This window comes from Lepisma saccharinum, chromosome 10, assembly GCF_977018435.1.
Source record: "Lepisma saccharinum chromosome 10, izLepSacc3.1, whole genome shotgun sequence".
Lineage (NCBI taxonomy): Eukaryota > Metazoa > Arthropoda > Insecta > Zygentoma > Lepismatidae > Lepisma > Lepisma saccharinum.
Genome location: NC_139238.1, coordinates 11,462,878 through 11,477,286, shown reverse-complemented (window position 1 = coordinate 11,477,286; position 14,409 = coordinate 11,462,878). Strand labels below are relative to the sequence as shown.

Genomic DNA, 14,409 nt, shown 5'->3' with positions numbered 1-14,409 from the left:
AGCACCAGGTGTGCTGACATCTGGCTATGTTATTCAATGTACAAATGAAATAAAATATTGGAAATTTATTTTACAAAAAGATAGGTAGGTTAATTTTTTGTAGGATAAATTTGAAATCTTTTTCTTTCATTTGTACATTGAATAACGTGGCCAGATGTCGGGCACATTTAATACGACCAGTGTTGCCAGTACATCTTGTATTTTTTTTAAAAAAATCATACTTTTTTATGAATGTGCCATAATTAAGCTCGAAAATCATCTGTAATGCATAAAAAATATTTTTCTTTAATCAATTGGGCAAATACTCATGTTTGTTTTCACTTAAATAAACTTTTTACACCTTAGTAACTTTTCCCCACACTGAATGTTCATGTACAGCACAATTTTCAAGTATAATGTTAAAAAAATATCCACATTGATTTGGTACAAATGTTATGTACAATGAAAATCTCTGTTGAATGGCTTTTTGGTAGAGGCATGCATAATTGGTTTTTGACGAAAACACGAAATGTGAAATTACACATTGTAATGTTAATTTTTCATGTTTCTGAAAGTGTAGGTGCATTTTTCTACCCTGTTTTGTCACGAAATAATGGGAAATGAACTGCAAAATGCAAAATAGACTCTTAAACACAAATTTTAGAGTTTATTTATTGACGTGACGTCCTCCTCCGTAGCCGAGCAGGTTAAGGCGTTCACTCGTCTTGAGATCGTTCGCTGCGGGATGGCGTAGGTTCGAATCCGGCTCTGGTCGGAATTTATTCGGCCTACGTATAGGGCCGGTGGCAACCCACCATCGTGAGGAAATTGGGGAGCTCCGAATGAGTGAGCGGTAACCCGGTCGAGAAGACCTACAACGGCTGGTGGTTCGACGGGCTGACCACCCGTCACCCAATACTGGTCTAAGATCTCCACGCTAACAGGTGACGGAGGAACAGTGTGGGAGGAAGACCAGCAGTCGGTAGGTAAGCCAAGGCTCTTAGGGGCTGTCGGGCTATGGGTTATTTGTTATTGACGTGACACTTTCTGAAGTCAGAATTATCCTATGAGTTATGCAATTCATGGAAATTGATTAATTCTGCTGTAAATATACAGGAATAAACTTAATATCCTGGTAACTACATAAATGTGCTATTAGAAGGGATATGTTTATTTTGTGTAATAAGTGCAGTTTCTAAATCAAATTTTGAATTATATTAACATTTTTAAAACCAAAATGTAATTTTATATACTGCTTTTTCACTGCTATAACAGCAAAATTTTATTTTATTTACCACTTTTGAACCTGAAATTGACTCTGTTTTTGTACCGAAATTTTGCTTTTTTATTCACAAAAAAATATGTGCTTCTACTTTTTGGATACCCTGTAGTTACTAATTTGCTTTTGCCACATGTAAGTTTATGTATGTGCCTACTTAATGGCATGGTGGTAACACTGTTCTCTTGTAATCAATGGGTACCAAGTTTGATTCTCTGTGGAGACATATTACATAAAAATTTAGATTCCATTTTAAAAGTGTAGTCCCATTGCTGATTATCCTATCTGAGCATAAAATGAACTTCGAACAAACTTTCACATGTTAGTGCTGTTGATGTCACAAATATGAAGAAAATGTTAATATTAAACTATTATATGTTTGAGGACAATTCATATCTTTACTATTCATAATATGTATGCAGGACTATATGCATATATACTCCATTTAATACTTAAAGGGAGATTTAGATCCCAAAGTAACTTAAATTGCAAATACTGTTGTTGGAAAATAGCTGGATTTTTGATTGAATATTAATGTAAAAGAATGAGTCTCCCTGATGGCATAAAATAATGTCAACTTGTAATCAAGGGGTTCCACGTTGAATCCCCAATGGAGGCACAGTGGTTTAGATCTCATTTTAAGATGTATAGGTCCAATTCCAATTAGCATATCTAAGCATTTTTGCCTTTTGTGACCAGTCTATTTCAGTTTCCGCCTCAGTTTTTTGGCCACCGTACACGGGGACAGTGTTTCGTAACTTCCAGGCTGTGGCTCAGTAACTGACTGTGAGAGTTTATTAGATCCAGTGGTTGCAAACTATTTTTAAACCCAATTTTATATGTCAACAAGCCTAGACATATACCATGTGCCATAATTTATTTATTAATTTCAAGGGTGCATTTCAATGTATAAAGTTTAGAAAATTAGAAAGTGGTAAGCTTTTTGGGCACGGCATAGACTTTTATAATATTATTTTATTGTGCTGTGGTCTTACAACGGTGGACAACCATATTAGGTGGCGAAAATACGTCCAAGACTTGCTCCGTGACCTGGTTTACCAGCCATTTAGTCAAATTATGCATGATGCACTTGAAAGCCAGAATACGAATATGTTATGCTAAATATACATATAAATGGGTGTGATACTAGATTTTCTGTTTTAGATATAATTAAAGAAAAAATGGTTTCATTGAGGGTACATTTGATGTGTGTGTTAAAAGATGTAGCAGTAGGCTGTTTTCTTTGTTTCTTCTTTTTCTTTTTGCTTCATGTGCATGTTCGTATGTCAAATTGAAAGCAATGAAAATTATGCCATATTACATTTGATTTACAAAATCTGTACAATACTACTAGTTATGAGAGTACTTATGTACTATGTTTAATAAATCTACCAAAATATGAAGTTAACACTTGGGAAAAATCATCCATTAAAAAAAAAGCTGGCATTTTTGCAACTACAGCTTGTCTCTAGTTATGAATTCCATGTTGAAATTGTATTTTCAATTTAGATAAGTGTCGTTTTACAGTAGAGAGATAAATGAAAGCTGTGGAACAAGGAAAATGCAGCCAAGTAATGTATTTTCATTGATTTGAAGCACTTTGTGCAAAAAAACCGAAAAAAGCTCAAAGAAAAGAGCTTCAGAAAAAACTCCAGTTTTTTTTTTCCAAAAAAAGCTGTTTTTTTCCCCGACCACTTTGAACTCTAGACTACATACAACATCACTCCGTACGCATCGCAGTCAGTGGCGGCTCGTGGTGAACCAAAGTGGAGGGGCGACAGCTCACAAATTTGCTCTACTAGTAATGTGAGTTTAAATGGTGAATTTCGTACATAGCAGCCAACATGATAAGAAATTGATATATTCGTCTTTACCGAATATCATGTTTTGCACTTTTGAACATATTATGATAAATTAATAATTATTTAACAGTAATGCCAAGATTACGAAAGATGGAAGAAGAAATAGAATTCTATCAGATTTAGTTGTAGCATTTTTTAACTTAACAGAGGGGAAAATTTAGAAGAATCAATATTAATTTTTACACAGCTTGACAAGCACAATGACGAATATTTATGTGCATTGAACGCGAAAATTCCTAGTAAAAAAGTTACACAGAAAAAGATTCCTGTCCAACATGACAAATTGATATGTGAAATAGGGCAGCAATGTAAATATCTCACTGGAACGGTGATATCTGCATTACCAGAAGCTCTACAGTAAAAACTTCAAACTTACCAGAAATATTCGTCAGGCATGCTTGTTCTAGATTCAAATTCGGCTTAAGTTTTTTATGTTTATTTCTTTCATCCAGACTTCTGGTAGAAAAACTTCACACCTACAAGTTCTCCACACTGCTCATTACGACAAACACACAACTACAGCACACACTCCCGAAAAAGCTTCACTTCTCCATGGAAAACGAAGAAACAACAAGTGTCAATACTATCATCTTCCTATCCGGTTGTTTTATTGCCTCGTGGTTGCCAGACAATTTTGCCAATTTTTCAGAAATTCGTAGTTCACAGGTTCTTGCAGCGGTTCTTGGTGAGTTTAGATGACGAGCTTCCAATTTATTTAACAGACGGCTTGAAAAGAAATTGTGAAACTTTGTTACACTATCAAGATCTTCTTTAAAACGTGCTAATCAAAGCATGTAATTAAATCTAATTTTGCCAGTAACCAGAAGCTGTAGCCGACTTCCGTGGCTAGCATACTGCGTTACAAAGCCAGGGGTCCTGGGTTCGATTTCCAGCATGGGCATAGGTGTTCTTTGTGAGTGTCCCTCCATCAATTTCGATATTTCATCACTCATCCTCATCGTCGGATTACCGAAAAGTAGCAGAAAGCGACGGTAAATAAAAATCAAGCAAGAGTCTGTACTTTTTCAGTTACCGATATTTTCTTTCCTCATTGGAAATTGCGTAATTTATTGCTCACTTTTCATAAATGAATAAGATTATGGAATACAGAATGATTTTTTTCAACGGTTGGTAATTTTCTATCTTCTGTTAACTTCATTGCTTCTGGCAACTCTTCACTGTTTACCATTCTCTGGAGAGAGGGCCATTTCCACCTACGGGGTGGGTTTCGGATGACAAACCGTCCATCCTCCCATTCACAGATCCTGCGCGTGTTATTCCTCCAGTTCCATGGCCTCTTACCCCTTGCAGCCGTGCCTGAGAATGCCCTACGTCTCTTAAAGTGGGAGGACGGTGCCCCGCCAGATTTCTCTCGAAGTTGTTTATTCTCCTGCACGGTGGCGTGCAAACTTCGCAATTGTCGCGGAAGAATGAATACAGAACCGACTAACCAACCATCTGTAAGCAACTGAATATTTGCAATTCAGACAATGTAAAAGCCAATATATAAATGTTAATGTAATGTATGTTCACTTGCGATTACACACAGCAGTGCGGCGTCTGTATTGTCCTTATGAGCGGCCGCCCCTGATCGCAGTAATTAAATACCAATTAATTAATTTACACATAATTACGAATAGACCTATGCATTATTTTAATGTATTAAATAAAAACACTTTTATAATTATATTTCCGAGATACTTGGCTTGGACCGGCTCCCTAAATAATGTTTCTAGATACGTGATGTGATGAGTTAGTATGACTCAGTAACTAGCCTTTGATTTTTTATACTGGAATTATACAAGTATCGGAATCGGTTAGGGTATCGTTATCGGTATTAGCAAGTGATGGTATCGGCTCAGCCCTAATATTTATAGATATATCAGATCGTTAAAATAATCAGTAATTTTACTGATACACTGATATGCCTATATCGGCCTATACCGATAAACTACCGATTAATCTGTTCCATCCAATTTTTTTAGAAAATTGTAGATACCCTGTTAAAATAGTGCAGAATGATCAAAATATTTGTGTTCGCAAAATTAGTAGGAACCCTGTACCATTTTGAGCAGTAATTAATATAAGCATTGTCTGTATGTAACAGAAAATTTTATTGGCTTCTTGCTTTGCAGATCTGTAAAACATTATTTCCTATTGGACCAAGGAGATTTCATAGTGCAGCTTATGGATCTCTGTGATGCAGAACTTCAGAAAAGTATAGATGACATTGTACCCACAAGATTGGAAAATCTACTCGAATTGGCTCTGAGAACTTCAGTGGCCAATGTTGATCCCTACAAGGATGACATGAGGACAGAGTTGTTGCCTTATGATCTGATTTTTCAAATGTGCAAAATTCTCAGCATTGAAACACACGAGGAAAAAGGTAATTTGGAAAGTTAATGAGTTGTAATTTGTGCGGAAAGGGTGATATTTTCTCAGGGGTGGGGGGCCAGCAGTGCTCAAAGTAGTTATGGAAATTATATTGAAGCATACCCCCACTAGGATAATTTGCATAGGCGTCCCCCACCCAATGCATTTTATGCCTGTTGATCCATGCAGGAACTTCCCCCCACCTTTCCCCAAACTGGCAAAGCATCACCTCACCTCCCCTCCCAAGCTATGAATTTCCACTTCGTGCAATGGGGAACAAAGTAATATTTCATATCTTACCCTTCAGTCATAAAAACTAATTTTTTGCCTTTTATTATTATTATTATTATTATTTTACATATCATAAAATTGAAATTGAATTGAAAATACCTTGATGGTGGTGTTCAGACTTGAGTCCACTATTTAATTAGAAACTTTCGATAAACATCATCAACAGTTCTTTGTCTTTTGTACTTTTCACGAAGTGCAGATATCAGAGACCATTTACCCCCCCCCCACCCCTTCTCTTCAGGCTCCTTTGAAAGTGCCTGTTTTTCCGTTGACCTAGATTTCATGGAAAAGTTAAGGAAGTTCTCATCATAAGTTCACATATGATTGAAATAGTCATGAAATACGCCTTGGTAACTGCAATATCTTAGGTCTAACGAGGCTCTGCCATCTAGACCTGCAAACAGTATAATAATCCATAGGGCTGTGTTGTCCTGTGTGCTGAGTGTCCCTTTACAGCCTCGGATTTTTCTAGGTTGGGGTATTTTAGTCCTAACATAGTTTTAGATCGTCCTAAGCAATGATCAAATTTAGTTAGTTTTAAAAATTGAATAAGGAAGTTCTTAACAGATATATTTTTGTTAGATGTCTGTCCTCAGTTTTGTTTAGTTAAGGGACATATCCCTATATTGTGCGACGGCAATGTAGCCTTTGTGCTGAAGTGCCCATAATATGACATCTAATCAATCAAACCAATAGTTGGGGAATACTAAAGGTGGTCGTTGTATTGTAATGAATTTTACTCAATAACTTTCAGTGAGTCACTGAAATCAATAGGCGAATAAGGTAATTTTTTGCAAAAGACACAGGTATTTCATATACAGTATTTGTGTAAATAGATGGTTTTGTACCTAGCAAGATTAAATATTGTAAAGCCAGCTATCCTTGTTCTTGGTGAGAGAAACTCCACATTAGGGACAGACTGATCAGTACACCATTGGTATTTCGGTATAAAGATATTGGCAGACATAAACATATTGATGTATCAGTTTGTCACCAAATTTACTAATCTGTTTATAAATAACCAGTAATTTTGTGCAAAGTTCTGCAATTTCATTAATTTAATGAATATAAAGGTATAATTAATAAACCCATATTTTGCAAAGTAAATGTCTAAATATGCAGTTTCTTTTTCAAAGGCAGTAACTTTGTTATATGCATTAATTAAGAAGCCATTCATGCTTTTCAAGGAACATTTTCAATTTTATAATGGATCTGTAGAATGTCTGTATTGGTAAACTTTATATTGGTACTGTATAAGTGTCAGAAAACATTATACTCCACAAGAAAAAATATGTTTGTATATTTGTTGATTTATTTTCTAATCCTTTGGAATAGCTCAGAATTGTTTGGAAATTATTTGGAAAACAGAAAACTGAATAGCCAGGGAATATTTTTTTTTACCAAAGTAAGTAGGAACCCTATTCTAGTGATGGATCTATTGTAGTAATGCAGTCAGTGTTCACATCAAAATTTGTATTTTTCATTTACCACAAATATGTCTTTCTTTATTCATACCATAACTATGTAATGTAAATACGTTCTCTCTCCAGAATACCGTAATCCACAAGAGAACTTTCAGCTGTCTGGGGTGGAGTCCTTTTCATTTGGATATGAAGTTAAATGGCCAGTCTCCCTTGTGTTGAATAGGAAGGTGCTAGCTTGCTACCAGATGATCTTTAGGCATTTATTCTACTGCAAACATGTAGAAAGATTGTTGTGCAAGTAAGTAATTTGTTGCTATTCATACTACAGTGCATATTTTGTGTGACGTGAAATTTGGTATATAGGCTCTAGTTGCCATGCTTAGAATTTTTTGAAATTCAACACAAATGCAGAAAAAATATTTACCTAGAAGATCATAGCCCTAGTTAGAAATCTTAGAATTCAAGTATTCTCTTGCAACGATACTCTCATCATTTTCCCACAAAATTTACTTTATCCACAATATTGGCAGAGAATTAATGAAAAATTGTACACTTTATGTAATTCTCTGGATATTCATACACTGAGAAATATAATTGGTATGTTACGTATCTCGTAGGTTACCCGGACCTTGGTAAAGTTGGCCAGTGTTGGTGTTTACATTTGAATAAATACTCCAGTACCGAAACTGCTAATATCAATTGATACCCCTACATCAATATTTTCTGCGGTGTAGTTTTTATTATAAGCTTTGAGTTACATTGGCTGTATGAAATGATTATGATCAGGCAGGTGTTAATTCTTCTATACGGTACAATTGGTGTAAAGTTGTATGTGCATTTTTCATGAGTCTACAAAGAAAAACTTACTAGGGCACAGTTGAAAGCTGGGGAAAAATGTGACATGTAACTTTTAGGAAGCTTTCACACCAAAGTGACAAGTGACATGTCACTTGAGATAATGAACCTTAAGAATTGAATGCAATCTTTTGCACTGGAGTTGCTTGACATGAAACTGTTTTCTTATTATTGTGCATGGTGTCGCTGTGGACTTCTGCTCGATCATGCACAGTAAATGATTTTTATTTATTTATTTATTGATACCAAACTGAAGGACAACCTGTGTGTATTTTATATGTAGGGTTTGGTGTTTCCACGTTGCGAATTTGGATATTTTCCAATTCATTATGAAGGCCCTCTGTCTTCATTAACATCTGTGTGGCATCTTGGACGGAGATGGTAGTGTGTCACTGCTTTGTTCCTGCATGGCGGTAGTTCAATTTCCTCCCATCTGGTGGTGCTGGTACATGTTTCTTTGTTTGAGTCATCTGCTGAGCTTTCTTCTGGTAGCTATTTTGGTTTCCGTCATCTGATGATGTTGAAGGGCGGTGACTGGCAGATTGCATTGTCTGCATGGCCTTCGAAATTAATTGGAAAACATCCAAATTCGCAACGTAGAAACACCAAACCTTAGATATGAAAACCATGTTTACCTCATCCATCATGAAATATGTGTGTAATTTGTGGTAAAGTTGTTACTTTGGCACCAAACCCCCCATGTTTACATGTCGGTTGTGTGACTTTGATGAAAATCTCCCTAAAACTTAAGTCCACCAAACACTCATTTATCCTAAAATGCAGTTTATCCAAAATGTTTTTCAATCAATTTTAAAAATACTCAAATCATTTTTTCTGTTCCCATAATTAATATTTAGAGCTTATAGAAGCAATTTCACATGATATATAATAAGCTACAGAGAGTACATATTGTAATGTAAGTAATAACTAACATTATTCTATCGTTTATTGTCATATTCATTGTAATTTTTTTAATCTGAACTATAATTTAATACATTATATTCTGGTATATCCAGAATTCCATTTATCGGAAACTGGTGCAGTCCCATGAAATTCAGATGAGATTTTGCCACACTTAATGGTCAGTACTCTTCTGCATCTGATAACTATGCTGATGTATTCCAACTTGTTTCTGATTTTCAAAGTCATATGTTTGAACCCATGAAGCATATTTCCATTTTTAATGTTCTAAAGTTCTGCATAACTATGGCTATTAAAAAAAATACAGCAAACCTTGCATATTTAAAATTGCTTTTTATTCTTCTGGCATCATTTCATTCCATTTTCCAAGAAATTTATCCAGCCAACACTTCCAAGATAGCATACCATGCCATTGCTCTATCAGCTGAGCTACCAAGCCAGCCCTGCCTTGCCTGATCTTTTACTGTTGTTGTTATACCCGTGTGTGCCAAATTGTCAGGTAGATAGTTTTTGTGAAACATACATAGTACATGTACATAAAGAAAGTAAAATACATACTGAATATGCATTGAATATTACAAGGGAGAGTGAAATTAAAACTTTAATCTGTTTTTGTTTTTTATCTAGTAGATTTCTATCGACTTGAAATGTGAAATAACTAGAGGCACATATTTTTGGTAAATAAAAAAGCAAAATTTCGGTATGAAAACAGTCAATTTCGGATTCAAAAGCGGTAAATAAAATGAAATTTTGCTGTTACAGCGGTGAAAAAGCGGCATATAAAATGACATTTTGGTTTTAAAAATGTGAATATAATCCCAAATTTGATTTAAAAACTGCATTATTACACAAATTAAACATATACATTCTAATAGCACATTAAATCATTACCAGAATATTAAGTTTATTCCTGTATAAAGGGGTCCATATTTGCTTCTCAAATATTTACAGCAGAATTAATCATCTTTCCGTGAATTGCATAACTTTCAGGATACTTCAGACTTCAGAAAGTGTCGCGTCAGTATACAAACGGTAAATTTCGTGTTTGAGTCTTATTTCACATTTTACAGTTCATTTCGCATCATTTCGTGACAAAACAGGGTAGGAAAATGCACCTCACACCTTTCAGAAACATGATAAATTAACATTAGAATGTGTTATTTCACATTTTCGTGTTTTCGTCAAAAATGAAATATGCATGCCTCTAGAAATAACACATTGTAATGTTAATTTTTAATGTTTCTGAAAGGTGTGAGGTGCATTTTCCTACCCTGTTTTGTCATGAAATGATGCAAAATGAACTGAAAAATTCGAAATAGACTCTTATACACGAAATTTAGAGTTTATTTACTGACGTGACACTTTCTGAAGTTTGAATTATCCTGTGAGTTATGCAATTCACAGAAAATTTATTAATCCTGCTGTAAATATTTGAGAAGCATGAATGGACCCCTTTATATAGGATAAACTTAATACTCTGGTAACTACATAAATGTACTATTAGAAGGCTTATGTTTATTATGTAATAAGTGTAGTTTTTAAATCAAATTTTGGATTATGTTCAAAATTTTAAAACCAAAATGTCATTTTATATACTGCTTTTGATCCATTTTTTCACAGGTATAACACAGAAATTTTATTTTTTTATTTACTGTTTTTGAACCTGAAATTGGCTGTCTTTATACCAAAATTTTGCTTTTTTATTTACCAAAAATATGTGCCTCTACTTATAGCACAGGTCTATTGCTGATCTATATATATTTTCAACTTTGAGTGAGTTAGTGCCTGTATACCTTAAGAAATTAAGTCTTTGGGGTCCACGTGCAGTCACTTATGAGCCACTGTGAAGGCCTTTCCACCCAACTGCCTATGAACTGAGGCCATTGTCAAACTTCTGCATTAGTAAACTTGCTGGCATGGTAAGCATGCACAGAGATATTGAATTTTCATTTGCCAAGAAATTTCTGTAAGTTTTAGGCTGACAGAGAGCAAGAAACAGCTCCTCTTCACTGTTGCAAGTGTGTAGAGGATTTGCCACCTTTAACCGCTTGCCTTACAAATTAATTTCTAAAATTCGGTCCCAAATTTTGAATTTTTTTAAAATCCTATTCTTTGTTTTATATTGTATGCTCACTATTGAGAATACATATTTTTTTCTGAAATGTAGCTAAGAAGATGAAATATCTGTAATAAAACTTATGTTTTATTCATAGAATTTTTCAGCGAAAAATGCAGGCTCGACCAGGACTCGAACCCGGGTCTCTGGCATATCGTGCCATTGCTCTACCACTGAGCTACCAAGCCAGCCTGGCCTCGCCTGATTTTTCACTGTTGCTGTTTTACCTGCGTGAAATCGCCTCTGTCAGTGCTAATGCAACGGGATCTGTTGCCTTTCAAACACTTGAGTTAACTCCCGAGTTAACTCAGGCAACACACACATGCATGAAAAATGTTCATTTTCATGAACATAATGTAAGGAAACTTATTGTATATATGAAATGAAAATTTAATCAATTCAGTTCATTCATTTATAAACATTATGTATATGAATATATGTATGTGTAATGAACAAATTTTATTATCCTGAGTATACTTGGGCTCAGTGGCAGTGATTGGGTTTCAAAACTGGGGGAGGGGGGCAAAGACAGTTTACTTTTGTTTGTATATAAGGTTTAGCATAGTTTGGGGGCAAAAACTGGGTGGGGGGGGGGAACTGCCCCTATAATCGCCACCACTGGTTGGGCTAATGAAGCATATACATTTTTATCATAATAAGCATAAACATAATATCTTGAATTCAAATGTTGTATACATGTTTTTAAAATCTTACAAGTAGCAGTTCTGATTCTGAGATTATTAGATTTGAGATAGGCACAGTATGGTAAATTCTGAAGCATGGAGGGACTTTGCAATCTGGGCAGTAGAAACGTAATTCACTGTCAATCTTCTTGCCTTTAGTATGTCTCACTGTGCTACACGTTCCAAGCATCAAGCTGAGTAAAATGCTGCTGCCAAGTGGACATTTACTGCACTTCGCGGCAGAGAACCTCTCACAAGTCTGTACAGAAAGAAAAAAAAATGAAAGCTGTTTAAATAACAAAAATGGCATTTTGAAGCTCACTTGATTAGTGTTGCAGCCTCGAGGTCATGTTGATACCTCATGTAAATTTGAGCTGTATACAGTCTGCTGTACAATTTTTAGTGCACTTTTAAGGTTTTCACTTGACTCATGTAATATATTTGTTACAGAGTGTGGATTTCGAACAAAGTCGCGAAGACCTTTCCAATCACAGCGGCACAAACATATGGATCAGCTTTTGCTCTGCGACAGAGGATGTTGAATTTTGTGCAGAATTTAGAATACTACATGACAGTTGAAGTAATCGAACCAAACTGGCATGGATTCTTAGCAAAAATTCAGAAGGTAAGTGAAGCGTTTATTTATTTTTATTTCAAATGCAGAGCAAATGGTCATTTTACAGTGAAATCGTCAACAATGAGAGGAATAAAAATAACACAACACAAAAAAGATTAACAGAATAAGTGCAAGATGGTACTACGAGGGTGTTTTGAAAAGTTTTGCCTCCTACGCAATAACATCAATAATATACAAGATACTTACATGAACTATATGTCTTCCTAAAGCTTGTAATGTCCTCTACCAGGGTGTCACTACTTTTTCACGTAGTCACCATCATTGTCCGCAAACAAATTCCAATGTTGGACAAGTTGTTGCATCCCGTTGGCGAAGAAATCAGGCATCTTCTTCTGGCACCAGCGACGCACATCTGCTTGCACCTCCGTATCACTGGTGTAACACAGTGTCCCTTCAGGTGCTCTTTAAGCCTCGGAAAAAGTGACAAGGTGCGAGATCTGGGCTGTATGGCAGGTGGGGTAAAATCTCGTGGAATTTGAGATGCTGCAATGCATCCTGTGTTTGGCGACTTGTGTGTGGGCAAGCATTGTCATGTTGATGAATTGCATCCTTGCCAGCCCTAACTCGCAGTAGTCATGCACGGAGTTTCTCAAAAGTCTTCATGTATCGATCAGAGTTTACAGTGCTTCTGTGCACCAAAAATTCTGGGTGGACTATGCTGTCGCAGTCCCTAAAGATGGCCATCAACACTTTCCCTATGCATCCGTGGCTGTTATGGGTCGTCCACTGCGGACCTGATCATGGAGGCTCATCGTGGCCAGATTGTTGCCTTTCAGATTCCTTGACCACCTCCTGACAGTGCTCACATCCACACAGGCATCGCCATTTTACTCACTATAGTACGCATGTGTGATGTTGCAGGCGAATGTTACTAGATGTCGCAACAGTCAGTGAATCAACGATTACTCTCACACCAATTTCGAGTGTGTGAGTAGTGTTGCCAGAGTTTTTGTATAGGAGGCAAAAACGTTTCAAAATGCCCTCGTATTTGATATTATTTATCAGCCTTTGTTCTGACAGAAGATCGAAAGGCATCTTTGGGTCATTATTGGACAGGAAGTCTGTAGAAGAGAGACTTTTTTTTCCAGTCTAGGTTTTTCTGTGTACAATAGCTCTCGAAAAAGTTGAATTCCTGATGGAGTGTGTAGCAGCAGATTTTACCATTGGCAATTTTGTACACATAATTGAAATCATTCCGCAAACAGGGTTGATAAGGAGCCTTTAAGTTTAGAAAGGACAAGAGACATTTTTGTAAATTGGGTAAGAAACTATAGCTAGGAAAAAGGTAAAAGCGGAGTCGATTCCAGAGAGGTGATTAGGACACACCATGGACCAGACTGGAGAGCAGTATTCTATTATTGGGGAGGTGAGGGCCGAGATACAATGATACCATAAACCTAAGAGACACATGGCCTGCATGCATGCCTGCAATATGTTCCCCACATGAAAGCTTTTGCTTCAAAACAATGCCTAAGTCTTTGTGAAGATACTGCTTTGATGTTACCAGAGATGAACTAATGGCTTTTTGAGAGAGAGGGTCCATTTTTTATACTGTTCTAGCCGATTTTTTTTTCTAATGTTAAAGTATTAGTTCGAATTCCATCAATGTTATGTGTTTCTTGTAATTGTGTCCCTTCTTCTATTTTGCGAAATCATCACAATGAACTATAGGTGGCAGAAAAGCAATGTAAAATGAGAATATTGCATGACACTTAGAATTTTCATATGGGTTCAGTTGCCAATTTCACATATATTTTTTTGTTGGATAATTAATTCAGCCTGATGTTTGAGAATGAGAACTACTTGTTTTGACACAGGGGGCATTCAATTTTATGGCCAGTCTTCTTACAGACAGTTATGTGAAAATATATGAGTACTTTGAAAGATAGTAATGGGCCGTTACCAAATATTTTTCAATTTTCAGAACCTATTTTGAACATTTTTAATATGTAAAATTTTACCTTAATTGTAACATTGCTATCTAGA

General features: G+C 35.8%; 1 protein-coding gene and 1 non-coding gene across 3 annotated transcripts in view; one reads left to right on the top strand and one right to left on the bottom strand.

The window, feature by feature from the left end:
* LOC145993773 (gamma-tubulin complex component 2-like) overlaps positions 1 to 14,409 on the top strand; it is a 182,136-nt gene that overhangs the window by 42,227 nt on the left and 125,500 nt on the right. For both annotated transcript variants that reach the window (XM_083129553.1, XM_083129552.1), the window contains exons 11-13: positions 5,256 to 5,509; positions 7,338 to 7,509; positions 12,237 to 12,411. In XM_083129553.1, coding sequence (XP_082985679.1) covers positions 5,256 to 5,509; positions 7,338 to 7,509; positions 12,237 to 12,411 — 601 coding nt within the window. The remainder of the gene's footprint in view (positions 1 to 5,255; positions 5,510 to 7,337; positions 7,510 to 12,236; positions 12,412 to 14,409) is intronic.
* Positions 11,221 to 11,291, bottom strand: TRNAI-GAU (transfer RNA isoleucine (anticodon GAU)). Its single transcript has one exon. It is a non-coding gene; the product is annotated as a tRNA-Ile (tRNA).